This window comes from Pholcus phalangioides, unplaced genomic scaffold (genome assembly GCF_987345545.1).
Source record: "Pholcus phalangioides strain wild (caught in Gottingen) unplaced genomic scaffold, Ppha-v1.0 ptg000007l_1, whole genome shotgun sequence".
Classification (NCBI taxonomy): Eukaryota; Metazoa; Arthropoda; class Arachnida; order Araneae; family Pholcidae; genus Pholcus; species Pholcus phalangioides.
Genome location: NW_028301600.1, coordinates 14,159,098 through 14,180,001, shown reverse-complemented (window position 1 = coordinate 14,180,001; position 20,904 = coordinate 14,159,098). Strand labels below are relative to the sequence as shown.

The following is a 20,904-nucleotide window of genomic DNA, read 5'->3' as shown; positions in this document are numbered from 1 at the left end:
TCCTCTTTATATTCAGGGGAAGCTTCCTCTTATTTTGCTAGGCAATGCTATTCATCACCATGGGGAATGACTACTCTAAGAAAGATCATCCCTTCAGAGAAAAAGAAATAAGGACTTTTTCAGGAGTGGCTGCAAAAAGTAAGGAGTTATAAGGGCCCTTCCAGAGGGAAATGAAAAGTTAGGAGTTTTTAAGGAGTTTGTAAGGATGTGCGAACCCTGAAAATGTATAAGAAAAAAATAATCTAGACTTGAATAAGTACTTCATAAGGTTTTCAGGTTGTTGTCAATCAGAAAAGAATTTCTGGGTGCAAAAGGCTGTCATCTGTATGAGTTCATTTTACTAAACACCAGCAGTTGGCATCATCAGGAGGTTTCATAAGAAATAATAATAGATAGTTGTGCAAATAATAATAATATAGATATAGTTGACAATAAAATCAAATATTTGTTTCGACTTGAATCTTTTCAGTGCACACGTTCTATCATTGCAAAGTACAATTAACATCAAACTGAATGGTCTGTAGGGACATTCCAGGACATTATCTTTTAAATCTGCATACATGAGACAGAGAAATGAGCTGATCACATCACATATAAGAGGATACCTACAAACCCGACTTTGCTTTGTAGATAGTATGAAGTACGAAAGCCAGGATAACCAAGCGGAGATCGAGATGTAGTTCGGTAGATGTGGACTCCCCACAGAGGAATGTGAATTTTCTTTCCGAACTACATCTCGATTGGTTATCGCTTGGTTATCCAGGCTTTCGTACTTCATATGAACAGCGGAGAGTGACATCGTTTCTCTCTATTTGTAGATAGTGTAAAATAAAAAGATCTTCAGTATCTCATCATCCTTTAAATTCACCTACATCCAACAGTGAATCTGTTCATTTCAGCCTTTGATAAGTTTTGTATATTTTACAGTACTTTTTAGTGTTTTAAAAACTTATCTTTGAATTTTGATCCATACCTAGAATGAATTAAATGATTCTACATAGAAACCTATGTGAAATCACATTTCAGCTAATGAATGTGATTTTGGAACAAAGTATCTTTGTCAGCTGAGGTATGAATGCACTAAAATTGAAATATCACACTCTACGTGAGGTCAGAAAAAAAACAGCTCAAATGAGTGAATTTAAATGTGAACCTTCTCGTTTCTACCCATGAACCATATTATAATGTTTGACAGAAAGAACATCATTAAATTACTTTCAAGTAAAGTTGGTGAAAAAAAAAAATAAAATAAAAACATGAATAAAAAATGTTCTTTCATCTTACGATTGGGCCATCCTTGGGATACAATGATTCAGGATTTTGACTGAATATATGAATAATGCCTGGTAAAACATACTGAAAAGAAATAACATTGCAATTAGTGTGATGTATTTCATGAAATATTTACAGCCGCACTGATGTTTTTAAAAAACAAATTTAGAGCTTACACAAATGGGACTCAAATTAAAAACATAGTAGAACCTTGTTTATCAGAAATAAAGTGGACTAAACCCATTCCAGTACACAAAACTTTTTGAATGTTAGTATCACTATCAAGTCCTGATGGGTAAACAAACTTAATTGATGAATTAAGGCTAAAATAAAGGGCTTAGAAGCAAATAAAATACTAAAATGAAATTTGCTTGTTTAATTTGTGAAATTTCTCTCTTTTTTGCACCAAGCTGTTCAAACATTTTGATTTATTTCCTTCCTACTCATAAGGTCTGTTACCAATGCAAACAAAAATATTGAGGATTTTTGTTTTAAAAAAAAAACCATAGCAACAAAGCATAGCTATGAGTGCCATGTCCAATGATAACATTTTTCTGTACGTGTTGTCACTCAGTGGAAGCTGAGTGCTCTTATTCATAATTATAGCCCGGACCATTTGACCACTTTTGTCGCACCACGGTCATTTTCTGCACGCAAGGGCTAATTAGACCGGGACCTACAATTTATTGCCGATTCCGAATGGCCGGCATGTTTTTTTTATACTCATTGAGAGGTTGGTGCGCTAACCCCTCGATGTAGGACTCCCGGCAGTAACAATCTTTTATGTGGTCACGTCGCCGTTTCTGTTGTACCCCTGTGTCAGGAAAGTTTTCTGACAAGGACGAACCGGGTATCGAACTCACGACACCTCTAAACATCTTTTGGTACTTTAGGCTCTTGAAAACGTGGATCATTCCGAAATTGCTAGATTTATAAATAATTCTTTGTGCATTTTATGAGCGAGAAGCAATTCCTCTTGTGAAAATGTCCTTATTAGTGATGCTGCCCTGACATGGTGAAAGCTGGAAAAGCACTCGAAGTGTTTTACCCTAACCTTGTACACATGACTTTCTTAGCTCACGGGTTGCATTGCATTGCAGAAAAAGTTAGAGAGCTGAATGTGTCAGTGAACAAAGTAATTTCATCAATGAAAAAAATATTTGTGAAAGACTCATTGCGATCTAAAATGTACAAAGAAACGTTTCCAAACATCTCCCTGCCACCCAAGACTGTTTTGACTAGAATGGGAATGTGGGTGGAAGCAGCATTACTTATTCTGAAAAGTTTGATAACATAAAAAGAGTGGCTGTCTCTTTCGATAATGATTCGTCTGCCATAATTGACATGAAAGAGATTTTTTCCAGCAAAACACTTAGAAGAGATTTGTGTCTCATTGAAACACATTTGTTTTGTGTTACCAAGCAGCATAACCAAATTAGAAACCCGGGGTCTTTCACTAAACGCAGCCATACAAAGAAGTAAAAGAAGCTGAAAAACACATTTTAGACATTCTAGATTCTATGGGAGAGACCATAAAAGAAAAATTCAGATTTTCAGACATTGCAGACAATTAACAGTTATTTGAATGGTGAAGATGTCCAATTACCATCTGAAATTCAAGAATCAAAAGCCAAATATTACAAATATTGCCCCGTAAGCTCTGTGGATGTAGAAAGAACATTTTCTGCTAATAAAATTCTAATGCAGGATAGGAGACAGAACATGACAAAGTAAGTTAATAGTTTTGTGTAAGAATATTTTCTAATTATTTCTTAATAATATGCAGTGCATTATACGATGGGTTTTCTGAAAACTAAATATTTTTTTGCCAAATTAGCATATTTTAACTGTTTTTTTAATCTTTTTTCAATATGTGTTTTGGATTTTTTAATCATTCTTTTAAATTGTAGGTACAATCAATGCAGTCAATTTTAATGCGTATTTTTATATTTTCAACATCATGTTTCAGAATTTTTAGGGGATATTTTCACTATTTTTAATGCATATTTATTTCATTTATACAATATTGTTGGCCCTGGGGATTGTACAAGAGGATGCGATTGAAAATGACGAAGATATTGTTTGATATTGGACAAAAAATTAGTGGGGGAATCAACAATAGAGCTTGGGAGTTTGTACCATTCACCAATGGTATGAGGAAAGAAGCTGTATTTAAAGCAGTCAGTGGCAGCAAAAATAGGTTTTATTTTAAGGGAATGATCGAGTCTTCTAGAGATGCAGGATGGTTTGGCTAAGATACCAGAAGTATCTATGTTGAATTGACGATGGAAAATTTTATATAACAAGGTTAATCGAGAAATGAGACAAAGAGTAGAGAGAGGGAGAAGGTTAAGTTTGTCTATATTACTGGAGGTGTAGTGGTCCCAGATTTCAGCAGTGTAAGAAAGAACAGGGGAGATATAAGTTTAGTAGCAGACTAGTCTGATATCCTGAGTGGAGTGTATAAAGTTGCGGTGGAGGAAGAAAAATTTGTTTAGACACTTCTGGTAAACGTAGTCAACATGTTTGTTCCAACGTAGGTCAGCTGACATGTTGGTTGGGGGAAAAAAAGTTGATGGAGTCTAAGTGAATACAGATTTCTTTTGCTACAATATGTTCAAAGATTTTACAGGAGGAAGAGGAGATTGCTATTGGCCTAAAGTTAAGGGGAATGGAAAGTGAACCTGATTTGTGGACAGGAACAATTTTATTGATTTTCCGGTCATTGGGGAGGATAACAGTATTTAGTGAAACATTGAACAAAATTAAGAGACTTCATCAGCACAGAATTTAAGAATGGAATTTGGAACGTCATTAGGGCCAACAGAACAAGATTTCAGTTTTTCAATAATTTTATAGAATACCCTGTTTGGAGAAAGATATTGGGGGTGAATTGTAAATAGAATCAAAAAATTAGTATTAGTATAAAATAAGAGAGGTATTTGGTCTTTTAGGCCAAAATGAGGTTTCTGAATAGGCTGAAATTACGGATTTAAGTGAATTGGATTTGTTGGTTTTATATTTGAAAGAAATTTGGCAGATTTTTCTCTTTAGATGAATAATATCTCTGTTGATAAACGGATTAAGAAAATGATTAGAAGAAACTTTTTTAATTGATACTGTAGCTAAGCATTTGTCTATAATACTACACTGCTCAAAACAATTAGGGGAAGCACGTGGTTTTAACAAAATTACGCATAGATGTATACCGATAAGTAACATAAAATGAATCATCCATAATTTAAAGCCTAGCGGGAAACGGAAGAAGAAAACTTCATATGCAAATCAAAGTTCATGATGTCAAAAACCAGAAAAAGGAGATAAGGGCAGAAATCGGGATGTTGCAGAAACGTCTGTTTTACTGCCGTAACTGTGAAATTCGATTGCGCAGTATTTTTTTTTGAGACAAGGTGACTTGAGGATGTCTCAACAACGTGATTTACCAGAATCCATGGCATGGCGTGTTATAGGCAGACTGGAATCCGGGCAAACACAACGTAGTGTCGCGGACGCTGTTGGAGTAGCCAGAAGTGTTGTTGCAAGGCTGTGGAATTGTGGAATCGATTCCAAGAAACAGGAAATGTTAGACGTCGACCAGGGCAAGGTCGGCCACGCGCCACTACAGCAACTGATGCCCGGTATATATGGTTAACAGCCCGTTGAAACAGAACAGAGAATTCTATGCAGCTGCAAAGACGGTTGTTCTTGGCAACAGGACGAAGGGTGTCCAGCCAAACAGTACGTAATCGGCTTCATGAGGGAGGGCTCTATGCACGTAGGCCAATGGTCTGCATTCCATTGACCCCACGCCACCGTGCGACTCAAAGAAGATGGGCTGCTGAACATCGAGATTGGGAGCAACATGATTGGAGCCAAGTGCTGTTTACAGACGAGTCCCGATTCAGTCTGGAGTGTGACACCCGACGTGTTCTGGTATGGAGGGACAGGGGCACTCGAAATAACCCCGCATTCATTCGTGAAAGGTCACAATACAGACGAGCTGGTTGGATGGTATGGGGTGGAATCAGCATAGGCGGATGTACGGACCTGCATATCATTCGGAATGGCACTTTGACGGCCCGAAGGTATGCAGACAAGATACTGCGACCTCATGTCATCCCTTACGCTGGAGCCATTGGAGATTCCTTTGTTTTCCAGGATGATAATGCCCGACCGCATAGAGCTCGTCTGGTGGAGAACATGCTTGAAGCTGAAACAATACAGCATATGGAATGGCCAGCGTGCTCTCCTGACCTGAATCCGATCGAGCATGTTTGGGACATGTTCGGACGACGCATTGCTGCGCGACCAAGGCCGCCTGTTACTGTCCGAGACTTGCAGATTGCACTTCTTGAGGAGTGGAACAGTATTCCCCAAAGTCTGATCGATAACCTCATCCCATCCATGGCAAACAGGTGTGCAGCAGTCTTAGCTGTTCGAGGAGACCACACGTCCTATTAAAACTCATGCATCATGTCTAAACAGTACTTTTTTTATCGTTTACATGTAACCAAATTATTGCCCTAAATCATCTTTTCATGTTTTTTCCATATTTTCAAAGAATTAAAGCTTAATTCCAAATTTTTTTTACGTCTTTTTTCTGTATTGCGCATTGATACGCGTGTACTGTCCGTTGTATGCCAATACGTGGCTGTCTCGCACGGTTTTCTTCACTTTTTTGCTTGCTCCCCTAATTGTTTTGAGCAGTGTATATACCATTATATCATACAAATACAAAATATTATATACATATGTCACCGTGAAAATGATAATCCAGTAATTAGCTGTAATCACCAGTGAAAACTTGTGTTTGATTATTTGCAGCCATTAATTTTTGATAATAACTGGCTGCAAATAATCAAACACAAGTTTTCACATTCTATCACCATGCGTAAATCAAATGTGGAATAAAACATATAGCAAATAAAAAATTAGATATTGATTCTCAAGCATTATCTTCTCGGGAAAAAACTACAGCTTTAGGTATAATATAATGGGCAGATAAAATAATATATGATGCCAAATAAATTGCTAGTAAACTATATAGTGCCGAATTATCATAAGCATGGACTTGTATCTGGTCCATGAGCCCGAGCACACTCAATATTTGTCACAATCTTGATAATACCTATAAAAATATTGGATTTAGCCCAACCCCACAATATTTTTAATATTGTTGAACCCACCCAACAATATTTCCAATAACTTCATGTATTTACATATTGTACACGATATCATTTCCAATTGGATAACGCACTAGTCAGTTTTAAATTCTCTCTCTGCAAAATCTTTCTTATGTATGATCCCTCAAGCAAAGACAAGCATAGAAAAAAAGTAAAAAGAAGATTTTGAGTGAAAAACAAGTTTTTATCTACTTATACAAAAAATTCTCAAGATTACACTCTTATCTCAAATTGGCACAAATACTTGGCAAGCAAAAAAAATGGTGTTTGTATTTCTTCCATAGAACTAAAGACATAATATTACAAAAATCATTTTGAAAATAGAATATCTGTACCTAAAAATTAGAGTTTGTTTTGGTGCCCCCAAAATTTAGAGCCGTCACCAATAACACAGAATACTGAACACAAATAAAGAAAAACAATTTAAAAAAACAAGAATTCGAAACAAAAAATATGCTAAAGAAATCACAAAAGAATGAAGAAAAATTACGAAATGGCGTACTGATGTGACACACAAACACTTGACTTAGATCCTGCTAAGCTACTTAGAACTGAGCATTGCAAAACATATCAAGCAAAAAATGATTAATGAGGTTCCACTTCATAAAACTACAACACTTCTGATGAAAATTACAAATTCAGCAGTTTCTAATTATTTTCCTCATAAATTTTTTTGGCACATTGAATGTTTAAAATATTGTTAGTTTTTTAATTGGATGTAATCCAAAATGCACATACTTCGTGTTTGTGTAGCAAATAGTATTGAAATTTTTAGATATATATACGTACAGCCAATGTTTTGCCAGATCCAGTTTTAGCAATTCCAACCATGTCTCTGCCACTTAATGCAATAGGCCATCCTTGAGATTGAATAACAGTTGGCTTTTGATATTCTTCTAATGCTATTTGAATACATTCTGAAAATGCACAAGCAACATATTATAATACACAGTGAAACTCTCTTACATAATGATACCATCTACTACAATAATATTTTACATAACCAGTAGCGGTCTTAGGGCGGTGCAACCTATGCAATTGCATGGGGTACCAAATTATAGGGGGAGCAGAAATGAGTTAGAAAACTTAGATACACATTTGGTTGAAAAAGTCTACCTAATAGTATGCAACTAAGCACTGGGTGAATACAAGGCAAGGGCAAAGAGGATGGAGACTTCCACACCCCCCCCCCCAATTTGAAGGGCCTGTGTGTATCTGCTTATGTAACCAAGTTTCTAACCTGTGCTTAGGCACGCAATGTCTCCAGCTGGACCAGATGTTTTTACTGAAGATCTAAAGGTTTTGATAAGTTCATTGCAGTGATTGAATGTCTCAATTGACTCAGATGATGACTCTTTGGATGAAGTTCTTCAATGTTGTCCATAAGAAATACTGACTGGAAAATTATTTTGGCATCTCTCTTGCTGTGGTTTTAATGATGCTAAAATGACGTTTGAATGATCTGACATCAGCATTTATCCTTTCGATCATCACTGAGTTCATATTGACATCTTCCTTGTTGTGGTTTCAATGATGCTGAGATGACCTTCATGGGCGGAGATACAGGGGGGGGGGCCCAGCATCGAAGGTGGAGCCAACTGATTTAATGTAAATGCATTTATATGAACTGACATCATCATCATCCTGCCCCCCCCCCAGAATTTTAAGTCTATCTCCACCTATGATGACCTCTGATTAGATCTAACATCAGTAATACAATTGAATAATCGACATTGGATGTACCCAAAATTTCAAAACAAACACGGCTATACGCGTTTTGGAACTATATGAAGTTCCTTCATCAGTAGCAGAAACAAAGAAGAAAGAAAATATTGAAAAACTCCTTATAGCGGGAGTTACTCGCTGTTGTAGACAAGAGTCAAATTCAAAATGACATCGAATTAATTTTGAATCCTGCTAAGCTACTTAGAACTGAGCATTGCAAAACATATCAAGCAAAAAATGATTAATGAGGTTCCACTTCATAAAACTACAACACTTCTGATGAAAATTACAAATTCAGCAGTTTCTAATTATTTTCCTCATAAATTTTTTTGGCACATTGAATGTTTAAAATATTGTTAGTTTTTTAATTGGATGTAATCCAAAATGCACATGTCGCACTTAAATGTTAAGAGTCAAATTCAAAATGACATCGAATTAATTTTGAATTTGTCTACAAGCAGCAAGTAACTCCCGCTATAAGGAGTTTTTCAATATTTTCTTTCTTCTTTGTTTCTGCTACTGATGAAGAAACTTCATATAGTTCCAAAACGCGTATAGCCGTGTTTGTTTTGAAATTTTGGGTATATCCAATGTTGATTATTCAATTGTATTATCAAACCCAAAAGGTAATTCATTTCTATCTAACATCAGTGTCTAGCCTTACAATCATCAGTGAGTTTCTGGATTGTAAGTCATTCATCTGCTTAACTTGGCGGTGTTTCTGAGGTGCTGCCATTAATTGACTTCAGACCTCTCTAATTGACTCTTGCGGTGGTGCTATCAAATGGATTTTTGTCATCTAAGGAAGGTTCTTGGATTCTCTGAGAACAAACATGTCGCACTTAAATGTTAAGTGGAAATGAAATATCTTCAAGAGACATAGACTTCCTGTGATTTGGTAAGAGAACTTGATCTCTATTTTGAGCTTATTTGAGATACATTAGACCTTCAAAAAAGAATTTTTTTAATGAAATAAAAAGGTTATTTCAATTGAGAATTGTGCCCAAATTGAAAGGCAATTTATTTATTCAATATTGAGTGGCCGAGGCCTATAAAAGAGGATGCAGAATTTATATATGGCAAAATTGATGATTGATGGTAGAGAGAATTTGGAAATCGTGGTGCAATCTACAATATTTGATGGTGGGTTGTTCCAGTCGATAATAGTTCTTCGGAAAAAGCTAAATTTGTTGCAATCTGAAGAGGCAAAGATGGGCTGTATTTTTTGGGAATGATTGAGTCTAACAGAGAAATATGAAGGTTTGATTAGAATATTGGAAGTGTAAGTATTAAAAAACAGATGGATGATTTTGTAAAGAAAAGTTAAACGAGAAATAAGTCGAAGAAAGGAGAGCAATTGGATATTGAGTTGGCGCTTGAGTTCCATATGGAGACAGATGAAGACCAACAGTTAAAAATGAAACAAGGACTTATTTTGGATAGATTCTAATTTGTCTATGTTGGTTTGGGTGTGGGGATCCCAGACTTCACAAGATAGGAGAGGGCAGGGAGAATATATGTCTGGTAGCACAAGTGACGGACATGATGGGTGGAGTATTTCAGGTTACAGCGAAGGAAAAAGAGTTTTTGGAGACATTTATTAAAGATATAATAAACGTGAAGGTTCCAGCAGAGATCGGAAGAGATTATAATGCCTAGGTATTTACAATGGGAAACCTCAGATCAAAGAGTTGTTTATTGAATAACGGAAGTCATGGGGAATTCTTTTACAGGTAACTTTCATAAAAACAGTTTTTGAGAAATTAAGGGGTAATTCCCAGGTTGAACACCATTCGGAAATAATGTTAAGCTTGTGTTGGAGAGATTATTGGTCCGAAAGATTGGACACTGTTTTATAGATGACACAGTCATCAGTGATACGGCAGTTTATAGAGTCGGGTAGATCATTTATGTAGATTAGAAATAGTAATGGTGAGAGGACCGAGCCCTGGGGTGTGCCAGACTTGCCGTGAAGGAAAGGGGAGCTCTGGCCCTTGTACGAGACAAACTGGCTACGGTTAATAAGGAAGGCCTCCACCCATTTCAGCAGTTGAACATTTAGACCAAGGTTTGAAAGTTTTAGTAGAAGTTTATTATGGGGCACCCTGCCAAATGCTTTGGAAAAATCTAGGAAAATGATATCGGATTGAAGGTTTTTGTCAATGGAGTCGGATAAGTCATGTATGAAAAGTGTTAATTGGGTAGATACAGATAACGATGATCTAAATCCATGTTGGTTTGGAAAGAAAAAGTTAATAGAATCGAGGTGGGTACGGATATTCTTGGCAATTATATGTTCAAAGAGCTTGCAGCAACAGGAAGTGATTGCGATAGGTCTAAAATTGAGAGGGTGGGACAGTGAACCAGTTTTATGGATGGGAATTATGTTATTAATTTTCCAGTCAGAAGGTAGATTAGAAGTGTTCAATGAGATGTTGAAAATAATGAGGAGATAGTTGCAAATTTCATCTGCGCAGAATTTTAGGATATAATTGGGGATCCCATCAGGGCCAGTAGAGTGGGGTTTTAGTTTTTTTAGAAGATTCAGGAGACCGGCTTTAGAAAAGGAGATGGGACAGGAGTTATGAAGTGAATCATAAAAGACGTATTGGGGGGTGTGGGACCAGAGGACCAGAAGAGAAGACCCGGTTAAATTCGGAGGCAAGATCAAGGGGAGAGGTTAGCAGAGTTGGAAGTTTTGAGCGAGGAGGTACCTGCTGATTTGGGGTGGAGGAAATTCCAAAATTTTGAGGGATTTGTTTTAAGATAGGAAGGCAATGAGTGGGATAGGTAGTTGGATTTGTGGCGAGAAACAAGGTCTTTGAGGTTGCGAGTAGAGATCAAGATTTTGTTTCTGAGTGTAGAGGAGTCGTTAAATTTGAGTTTAGAGACGTCACGTTGAATCCTTCTTTTCAGATGGATAATGTCACGGTTGATCCAAGGGTTTAAGAAACTTCTAGATGAGGAGCACTTGGTAGGAACAGTGGCTTTGCATTTGTCAATAACAGCTTTAAATTTACTCCGGAGATGTTGAATATCGTTAGAAGAGGAAGAGGAAATGAAATCTGGAAACTGAGTACGAAGGATATTTTGCATGAGAAGATAGTTGGCCTTGTTAAAGTTGAGTTTTCTGACGTGATTAAAATGTTGTGTGTAAATTTGTTATGTAAAAAAAAAGTTTCATTGTGGAAAAAACTTATTTTTGTCATTCTTGTTGTTATATTTATGACTGGATAGAGTTAAGAATCTGGGAGTGCACCTAATTTGCATATCAGTACGACTGACAGTATGGTTGACTCTAGCAGGGGCGCAACTAGAAATGAAAGTTTACTTGGTCGCTCAGGGCCAGTATTCATTTTTTGCCATCCCCCATAATTTTTAACGGAAAAAGAGTAAACTTAGTGCCATTCTCAGTCTAGCACCTGGGGCATGAGACCCCCCCCCCTAGTTGCAGTAATGGACTTGATGACGAAAATGCAGATCATCCAGAAGAATTATAAAAAGTGACAGTTAAGAATGCTAAAGATGCCATAAAAACACTGCATCATTTAATCGAACAAACTGAGAAGATAGAGCCCAAATAACTTGCAGCTCTTGCTCGTATAGATGACTCAAAGATATAGATGCTCAAAGAGCAAAAAATATACATCAGCTAATCACTATAGATTATTTTAATTAAAATATGAAAATGAAATTTGAACAGAAAAACAAATTGTGCGTATTTTTTAGTGTATTTGCATATAGCATAATTATTTATTACGCAACTTTTCTGATAATTTCATTAGCATGTAGGAAAACATAGCATTTTAGTTTTTCTCAATCAAAATTTTGCCATTTTTGGCGTGTTTTTATTTTTTTATCTTATATTTCTCAAAAATTATCTATCTCAAAAAAATTTTTTGTTCCCATCAGTTTGGAGATGCAGAGGTTTGCTATACCCAAGAAAAGAAAACTGGACAAAACAAAAAGTTGCCTTACCAGGAAAGTTTCCTTCACTAAATTGGAAAATAGGTTTAGGAATATCTTCTCCAGAAGTAATTAGCTCATTGGCATCCATGAATTTATGAACTTCATCCTATCGCAATGTGAAAAAAGAAAATAACTTATACATGCATGGAAAAAACACAAAACAGCATAATAATAATGTGTGCTATCACATGCTTATCATGTATAATATATATTGCCCTCCCCCAAAAGATTCTAGAACAAATTAGTCTTCTGTCATAGCATTGATATGTAAAACAGAAGGTGTAGATGATATGTGTAAAAATTACAATTCAACAGAAATTTATCACCTTTTTTTTTTTTAGAAAAAAAATGGTAACTATCTTACTACTTTGTACTTTAATTGCTTTAAAAAACCATCCAGTACATATAATACAGTCGATGCTCCAGTTTACGAACAAGCTCTTTTTTATGATCTGGTCCTCTGTCACAAACAACATGCCATAGAGCTAATGTTAAAACCTAATCTATTTTAAAAAGTCCTATTTCTATCAATTCAATTTCTATCTATTTTATGTGAACTTTATTTTTCTTCCACTATTTTATTTTAATTTTTTGGTTATTTTAATTTTCCAGTTGCCTAAGAGTTTGCTGTAATCAAAAGTAAACTTCAATTTGGACGTTCTACGTGTCTTAAGAGAAAATAGAGAGTTCACCAATTTGCATCACCAACATACAGGTGTTTTGTGAATGCATGCCAGGAAGGAGGGTTTGATTGTTGGTGGGGGTGACCACGAATTGAAAATGCATTGATAACGTAATTCACTCTTTTTGCATCATGATTGGATAAGCTGGTGGTTTCAGAAATAGTATGATACATTAGGTTATTGATAGATCATTTCTAAGTAGAGAGTGGATCAAACTCTATTTCAGCCAGCTGCTGTGTTCATCTACTTTCCTCTTTACAATGTCAACAAAACGGAAAAGATTGTACTTGACAGTGGGTGAAAAAAATATTTTGAAAGAAATTAGTGTGAAAACTTACAAAAACAGAAATTGTCAAAAAGTACCGGATTAAAAAAACTACATAGAGTCCCCTAATCAATGACCATCAAAATATTGTTCCTGCAGCAAGTGGTTCCAGCGATATTCCATCAGCCTGAAAATATTTCTGAGAAACGAGATTAGCGTGAAATGTTATCCTACATCAATTCTATGGAATCTTATATTTACCAAAATGTTGCGATGAAGCAAACAAAAATAAGTAATTTTTATGGAAATCATCAATAAAGGAGAATGATCAATTCATGCTTTATTTTTCACATTTTTTTTTCGTCTCTCCTATTTATGAACTAATTATCAAGTCTGTATGGATTTAAAAAATGTATCATAAAAAAATATCATTAAAAAATCGACTGTAGTAAGTCTGGGTATTATGGAGTACCGATTTGTGTATAATGGAATGGATTAAAACATAAAAAACTAAACAGATGCAAACTTTAACTATTTCAGGAGGTCAGAAGTAAAGGGATGCAAGTGAAAAAATTAACTAAATTAAGTACAAAGATGGGTACAAAGAAAGGGTGCAAAGATGGGTTTCAATTTACGGGAATGTTAAATTCTATTGGAAGTGTATGAAGCTGGAGTTAGAAAATTGGAAGTGTAGATATGAAAAAGGCCATGAACGATTTCGAAAAGAAAAGTTAATCAAGAGATATGTCTATGGGTGGAAAGCGGTTGGATATTGAGTTGGCTCTTGAGTTCAGTAACAGAGATGGAGGATGACCAACAGTTTAAAATGAAGCGGGCAGATTTATTTTTAATATATTCTAGTTTGTCTATATTGGTCCCAGATTTCACAGGCATATGAGCATTTGTGTAATAGTTGTTAATGCATAACAAGCATTACACAGAAATGAACTTGAAAACCGGACACACCTCCCCGTTAAACACGGAAGCAAACTTCACTTCAGATTCACAACACGTACACATGCATTCCAACATGTACCAATTTGTTAGAAGTTCCGCAGAGGAATATGAACGAGGTGCATGTGGGGTATAGTAATAGTCAGATGGTGGGTAAAGGAACCTCTTTAAGTACTTATACAATTTGTAATGTTTAATAGAACTATAAACCGCAAGCAACTCGCGATCATAAGTACTATAGTTCTTTTCAGTTGTTGTTAACTTTCGAGAAAAAAATGAGAGTGGTTCGACGACACCATTGGAAGTTTGTTGTAAAACAGCTCCGAGAGCGAAATCCAATACGTCAACTGTCAACGAAAGATGAGCATCGTGTTTAGGATGATCCAAAAGCGTGGTGTTGGTAATAGCATGTTTACACGTTTCGAAAACAGCAGTAGTTTCCCCCGACCAAGCGATGAGAGATTTATCTTTTTTCTTCTTTCCTTTGCACAAATCGTGTAAGGGAGCCAGGTCAGATGCTGCGTTTTTTAAGAAACGGTAGTAAAAGTTGAGAATTGCTAGAAATCTTCGAAGTTCATCAACCGTTTTTGGTTGCTGATAATTACGAAGAATGTCAACTTTTTCTGGCAAAGGAGAAATGCTGTTGCTGTTAACCAAAAATCCTAAGAACTCTATCTCAGATTTCCCAAATATGCATTTATCAGGATTAAGAATTATACCAAAACTGTTTAAACATTCAAAAACTAATTCTAGATCTTTAAGGTGTTCTTCTGTTGCTGATGCAACTAGTACGTCATCTAAATATGCATAACTGTTCAAGTCTCTTAAGACAATATCTATGAACCGTTGAAATGATTGTACCGCATTAGACAATCCAAAACACATATATAAGTACTCATAAAGTCTGAATGGGGTAATAATAGCAGTTTTTTCAACAGACTCAGGATCTAAAGGTATCTGATGATAAGCCTTAACCAAGTCCAATTTAGAAAAAATGTTTTTTCCCTGCAGACTGTAATTGAAATCATGAACATGTGGTATAGGATATCTGTCTGGACACGTTATAGAATTAAGTTCTTAACTAATAATTCGTAACCGTAATGTTTAAAACCGTAATGTTTAAAACCGTAATGTTTAAAACCGTAATTCCCACATAAACGGTATTCTCCATTACGTTTAGGAACAATGTGTATCGGGCTTGCCCATGGACTTTTTGAAGGTCTCAGTATGCCCTGATCCATTAGTGTTTGAACTTCATGCTTTGCAATAGCAAGTTTCTCTGGAGAAAGTCTGCGGGCTATGGTAAAGACAGGAGAACCTTTAGTAGTAATGCAATGTGTAACGCAGTGTTTTTTAGAGGTAGCCCCAAGCACAGAAGGATTCGTTAGATTAGGAAATTTAGATAAAATTTTCAAGTAGGGTGAATCTCCGCAAATGGTCTTTAAGCCTAATGTAGTGCAACTGGCATTGCTACATTTGATTGAAAGTGAAGTCAAACTGTCAATCAAACGAGACTTTTTTACGTCAACTAATAGACCATAATGTTCTAAGAAATCAGCACCTAATATCGGGCGATTACATCAGCTATAACGAAGGACCATCTAAACAGTCTGCGTAATCCTAAACCCACTGATAAAAATTTGCAACCATACGTAGAAATGTTAGTATCATTAGCTGCGTATAGCAAAAAGTTTGTATCTGCTGCTTTATGTACCTGTGTATCTCGTGGGAAAGCCGAAATGCTAGCGCCTGTGTCCACTAAAAAACCAGTACCAGATTTTCGATCATGAACAAAAAGGTGAACTAAACGCCAGCCATCACCTGCTGTCGTCAAAACAGATGGGCCAGTTAGTTTTCCGACCAATCACAGGGTTTAATGCATTTCGATGCTTTTCTACCGAATTTGAAATGGTACCAACAATAAGGTTTACAGAGATATAGATGGCTTTTTTCTCAGCCAGAGATATCAAGGAAACAGTTATTTTCCGGATATTATGCTGAGGTGAGCTCGGAAAGAAAAGTCATCACGTCTCCGCCGGGACTCGAACCCAGGCCCTCTTGCATACCGGGCAAGCATGCTACCATCTACACCACTGGAGACACATGAATCTGCCTTCCTAATTTCACGCACTGTGTCGTGAAGGTTTACGTTTGGGTGTACCATCACTACTAGACCTCTCTCTAGACCGAGAATTGAAACGAGCTATTTCTTTCTTGCCAAAACTTTTCCCTCTATAGCGGGATAAGCGGTCAACAGCAACGGTTAAAGTCGAAATTTGACTTTGAAGTGATTGCAAGTTGATGGTGACTTCGGTAATTTTATCTGCCATTTCTGCTAAATCCGGCAATGTATCCTTACTAACAGAAAGTATCTGCTGTGTATGGATAGGCAAACGTTGTAACCAAAGGGTTTTAAGCACTTCATCTGAAATTTTCTTGTCAGCTAATGTATGCATCTCATGCAACAACTGGGAAGGTCGCTTATCCCCAAGAGTGAGCTCTTGGAGTAGAACTCGTAAGCGGGAAGTTTCCGACAATGAAAATTGTTGACAAATGCGTGTTTTTAACTGGTTGTAAGAATCATCTGTAACAATGAATGAATGAACGCCAGGGTCTCTGCCCCCGGACTTATCCCGTTGCCGAGATCTCTTCCAGCCCAGGTTCTTGGCAGAGTCTGGAACAAATTGAGTGAACCTAACAGTATGAGTGTGTAGCTAGTGTTGTGTGTGATATTTCAGTGCTGCCATCTATACTTCAAATTGTGAGTGAAGTGTAATGATTGAATATTTGTAACGTTGTAGGCCTGTTGCTCTCTGTGATGAGACTTTTTAACGGGGAGATTGGCTCACATTTGCGCCTTGAAGTTGGGAACCACAGAAAACCAACTTCAGCCGACCACCATTGTGGTGCCGGTAGAGTTCGAACCCGGATCCTCGCGATGCAAGTCCGTCACTATGACCACTCGACCACCACAGCGACAATCATCTGTAACAGGAGCTCTGATCAAATCACTAACATATGACAACACTTCGACATCGAGAGCTGATGTACCAGACAAGACCCGGACTCTGTCCCTTGAGGGATATAAGCGCTTTACCCTACTGGGTTGAGTCTTGCTGAGGAAGGTCGGATGGCCGGGGTGGACCCCCACGGGATCTTCTCCCATGGGTACCCTCCCAGACCCCCCCGGCCAACATCGAGAGCTGTCACAACGCAGTGAAATTGCGTTTTAGGATCAGTAATTACGGCTATTTTAAAGTTCGATTCAATCTGAAGAAACCAAAGATCGACATCGGATTTCCAAATCGAAGGCGCGAGAAAAGAAACACGCGAAAGTTCTAATTCGGAAGACATACCTGTTTCTTCGGTAGCGTTCAGCGTATCCAAAAAAAAAAGGTTCAGCACAATCCAGGAAGAGAATTGAGGAGATGCCCCCTCAATCAGTCAGCAAACACACCACACACAGGGGGAAAAAGGAGGTAGCAAGTCACATTACGAAGCGAGAAAGAGTAGTTTTTCTCTGCTCGTTCGTGGCTGTCTGCTTTACGCGGTTCACCAGTACTGTGGTGATGCTAGTGCTGGTGGATGTCTGGTTGTTATTTCGGAAACATACAGAGTCATGACTCCTTTCCTTTTTTAGTTATTTAATAGAAGAGAGAGATTTTTACGACATGTTCGGTCGACAGTTGGAGCCAGACTGAACTCCAATACAAGAAGACACTAGATAATGCCTAGCTAGTGAGTGGCATAAAAAACATAATAAAAATATAAAAATTGTGCAAGACAAGCAGCGCCACAGCTTGTTCAAACGTTTTTTTAATTCCTGATGAATAAGGCTTCAAATATGAATCAACTCTAGAGGTACTTGGACGCATACTACAAACTTCAGTGGGTTCTCGAGCACCTACTGCACCGCCAGTTCAGATGCTAGTGCTCTGTATTTGATAGTCTTGCATAGAAAATTAAAATTCAATGGAAATAGATTAGAGCAGAAATTTTTAGTAATCTCCTAGAAAAATGTTTAGGCACCAGTTTGCAATTTTTTTATTTGTCAAGCCCTGGGTTCAACTAGAAAAGAGAAAAAAAATTATATTTTTTGTATAACTGAGATCCTTCCCTTATAGACAAGTTTATTTGCCTATTGTTATTTTTTTAGTCAGTAAGTTAAGTTTATATCTCAATTTATTTATAATGATTTCCCATATATTGCCTTAAAAAATTTGCATTAAAATGAAAAGAAATGGATTATAATCTCTTTATCACACTTATATAATTTGTTATGCAATTATGAATAAAGAACATTTTTATTTTGATAGATTATCTTTATAATACTAAGGTTTTTAACAACTGGCTGTTGTGAAGATGAATTTTCTCTCTTTCTAAAAATTCATCTTCGCACAACAGCTAGTTGTTAAAACCTTAGTATGGATAGCAGAGAATCCCGTCATCCTTTCATATCTTTATAATGTTATATGGCAAAGTAAAGTTGATTGTTGTAATGATTTCAAGTCTGTTACATATATGAGCGTTGAGTCAAATTAAGATATGGTATTTTTTCTGGTCCAAAATATACTGAGAAATTGAATTTACTGGATGTTATGCCGAAACTAATATTTGGAAAGAAAAGTGATTAATCTCCTCCGGGAATCAAACCTGATTCCCCTTGCATACCAGGTAAGTGCGCTAACCTCACTTTTCAATTCCTTATAATATGCATTAGTAGCGTGAAATGCTGAATGGTTTGATTCCCGGAGGAGACAAATCACTTTCCTTTCCAAATATTAGTTTCTGCATAACATCCAGAAAATTCAATTTCTCATTGAGTCAAATGTTTTTTTTATGAAATCATTTTCACTCATTTCTGCCATTTTTACCATGGTTTTTATCATTTTTTGCCACTGTCCCAGCAAAATCACCAACCTTGATACAGAGGTAAAAAAAATAGAATTGGAAATCTGAATATTTTTGTGCCCTTAACCTTTGCTTTTGGGATAATCAAAACCTTCTATTTGGATAGAAGAAAAAAGAAAACAATGCATGCATAGCACTCCTTCAGAATAACTCTTTATTCAGTCACAAATATAAAAAATATAAAATCTGTCAAAAACCAGTCAGATTCAGTTGCTTTATATCAACTTCAATACTACAGTAAAACCTATCTATAACAATACTGTAGGGACCTAGAAAAAATATTGCTATAGAAAAGTTATTGTTGTAGCCAGTTTAATCATTTGCACTATTTCCTATTAAATAGAAATTCTGCCAGGACCAAACAAAATATTGTTATAGGCAGGTTTATCGTTATAGACAGTATCCTTATACACAAGTTTCACTACATCAAGTTTTGCGTTGAAGCACTTTCAAATTATTGTTGCATGTTAAAAGCACAAAAATTCTTTGCAATGCTTGGTAAATATTTTGAAGATCTGGCTTTAATTCAAAATTAATCAATTTTTGAAAACATGAAAAACATCTTGAACAAGAACAATGTACCTAGGAGGTGAAATTTTACGCTGTGAAAAACAAATCTGTTTCTGTTACAAAAGCCACAAACAGGGCAGACAATAGCTTATAATAAAGAAAGAAAACACATGAGCTGAGTCTTCACTTTCGAGTGGAAACCTTGACATTTGAAAACTTCAACAGGTGCAGATGCATCTGTCAGATCCATTGTATTCAAAAATGGTTGATAATGATATAATACTTTAATATCAAAAATTGACATATGAGGCAATTTTTGCTATTGAATAAATGCTCTATCATTTACTACTTGCTTAATCACTAATAGCACAAGACCAGCAAAATACAGTAGGAAAGATGTCAGCTTACCCATGATCTATCTTTTACATCAGGATGTTCCCTGTAGTTCTCTTTCTTTATTTTTCTTAATCGTCTGAGATCAAAATGTTTGCTCTTTATGTTAGCAAACTTATAATTTCTATCTTTATGCCTGTCTTCATGTCTGTGATAGCTATAAAGATAATATTTGCTGGTTTAATGGCAATCAAAAATAACTTATTATTTACAGTCTGTGTAAAAAATGTAATATATTTTTGTAGGGTAAAATATCTTAAATTTCATTGATACCTTTCAAAGAATTAACTCTTTAATGCCCAGATAGAAAACCTGGGAGGGTCGTGAAAATACCAAGTTTTTTGTGTTCGAAGTGGACTCGTCCAAATTTCGGCCACTTTCCTTCTCCCCACCCTTTCTCCATGAGTTTCTATTCATGCCACCCTTTGCATTGACGTTCACCTTTTCATTTCAATGGATTTTCGGGAGATAATTTGTCTACTGAAAACACCCCTTTCCTCACAGTATTATCTCTTTTGAAAATGCATTGAGTACCCTTAGTCCATTCTCAAGGAACATTCTAGTACATCAGCTTTTAAAATCCCATTGATAGGGCGTTGCAGTTGTCTTTTCCGTTCCCACCTCTGACAAGAGCTTTCATCTCCTTCCCCGTAGGTGACAAAAGCCCACCAAAACATACCCATACCCCCTAGCTGGGCCGACTTGAGGCGGTTATGGGCATTAACCTACTCGGCCGACTTCGGGCGATCTGGGCATTATAGAGTTAAAGCATTTACCCGACTTATGAATTTTTCGGCTAACAACGATTTTTTTCACGTTTTTCTGTCTCGGCTAACAAATACTGATTCAGCTATGAGCTAACAAACATTTTAGTTGACATGGATGGATGTACTAACATACAACACACTGTGAGCTAAATTCTCGTGCCAATCAAAATGAATCTAATGAGTAACTGTCGCTCTAGCCTGATTAACTTCTTTTCACCTCTGAATCCCTTCTCAGATATAGGGATGGGACAAATAGTGATTCAGCCGAATAA

General features: G+C 36.4%; 1 protein-coding gene and 1 non-coding gene across 2 annotated transcripts in view; both read right to left on the bottom strand.

Moving 5' to 3' along the window:
• LOC149084947 (uncharacterized) overlaps positions 1-20,904 on the bottom strand; it is a 97,892-nt gene that overhangs the window by 60,331 nt on the left and 16,657 nt on the right. The window contains exons 2-5 of the mRNA XM_089232692.1: positions 19,881-20,022; positions 12,159-12,255; positions 7,245-7,372; positions 1,285-1,356 (exon numbers count right to left, since the gene is read on the bottom strand). Coding sequence (XP_089088818.1) covers positions 1,285-1,356; positions 7,245-7,372; positions 12,159-12,255; positions 19,881-20,022 — 439 coding nt within the window. The remainder of the gene's footprint in view (positions 1-1,284; positions 1,357-7,244; positions 7,373-12,158; positions 12,256-19,880; positions 20,023-20,904) is intronic.
• Positions 16,079-16,152, bottom strand: TRNAT-GGU (transfer RNA threonine (anticodon GGU)). The gene has a single exon. It is a non-coding gene; the product is annotated as a tRNA-Thr (tRNA).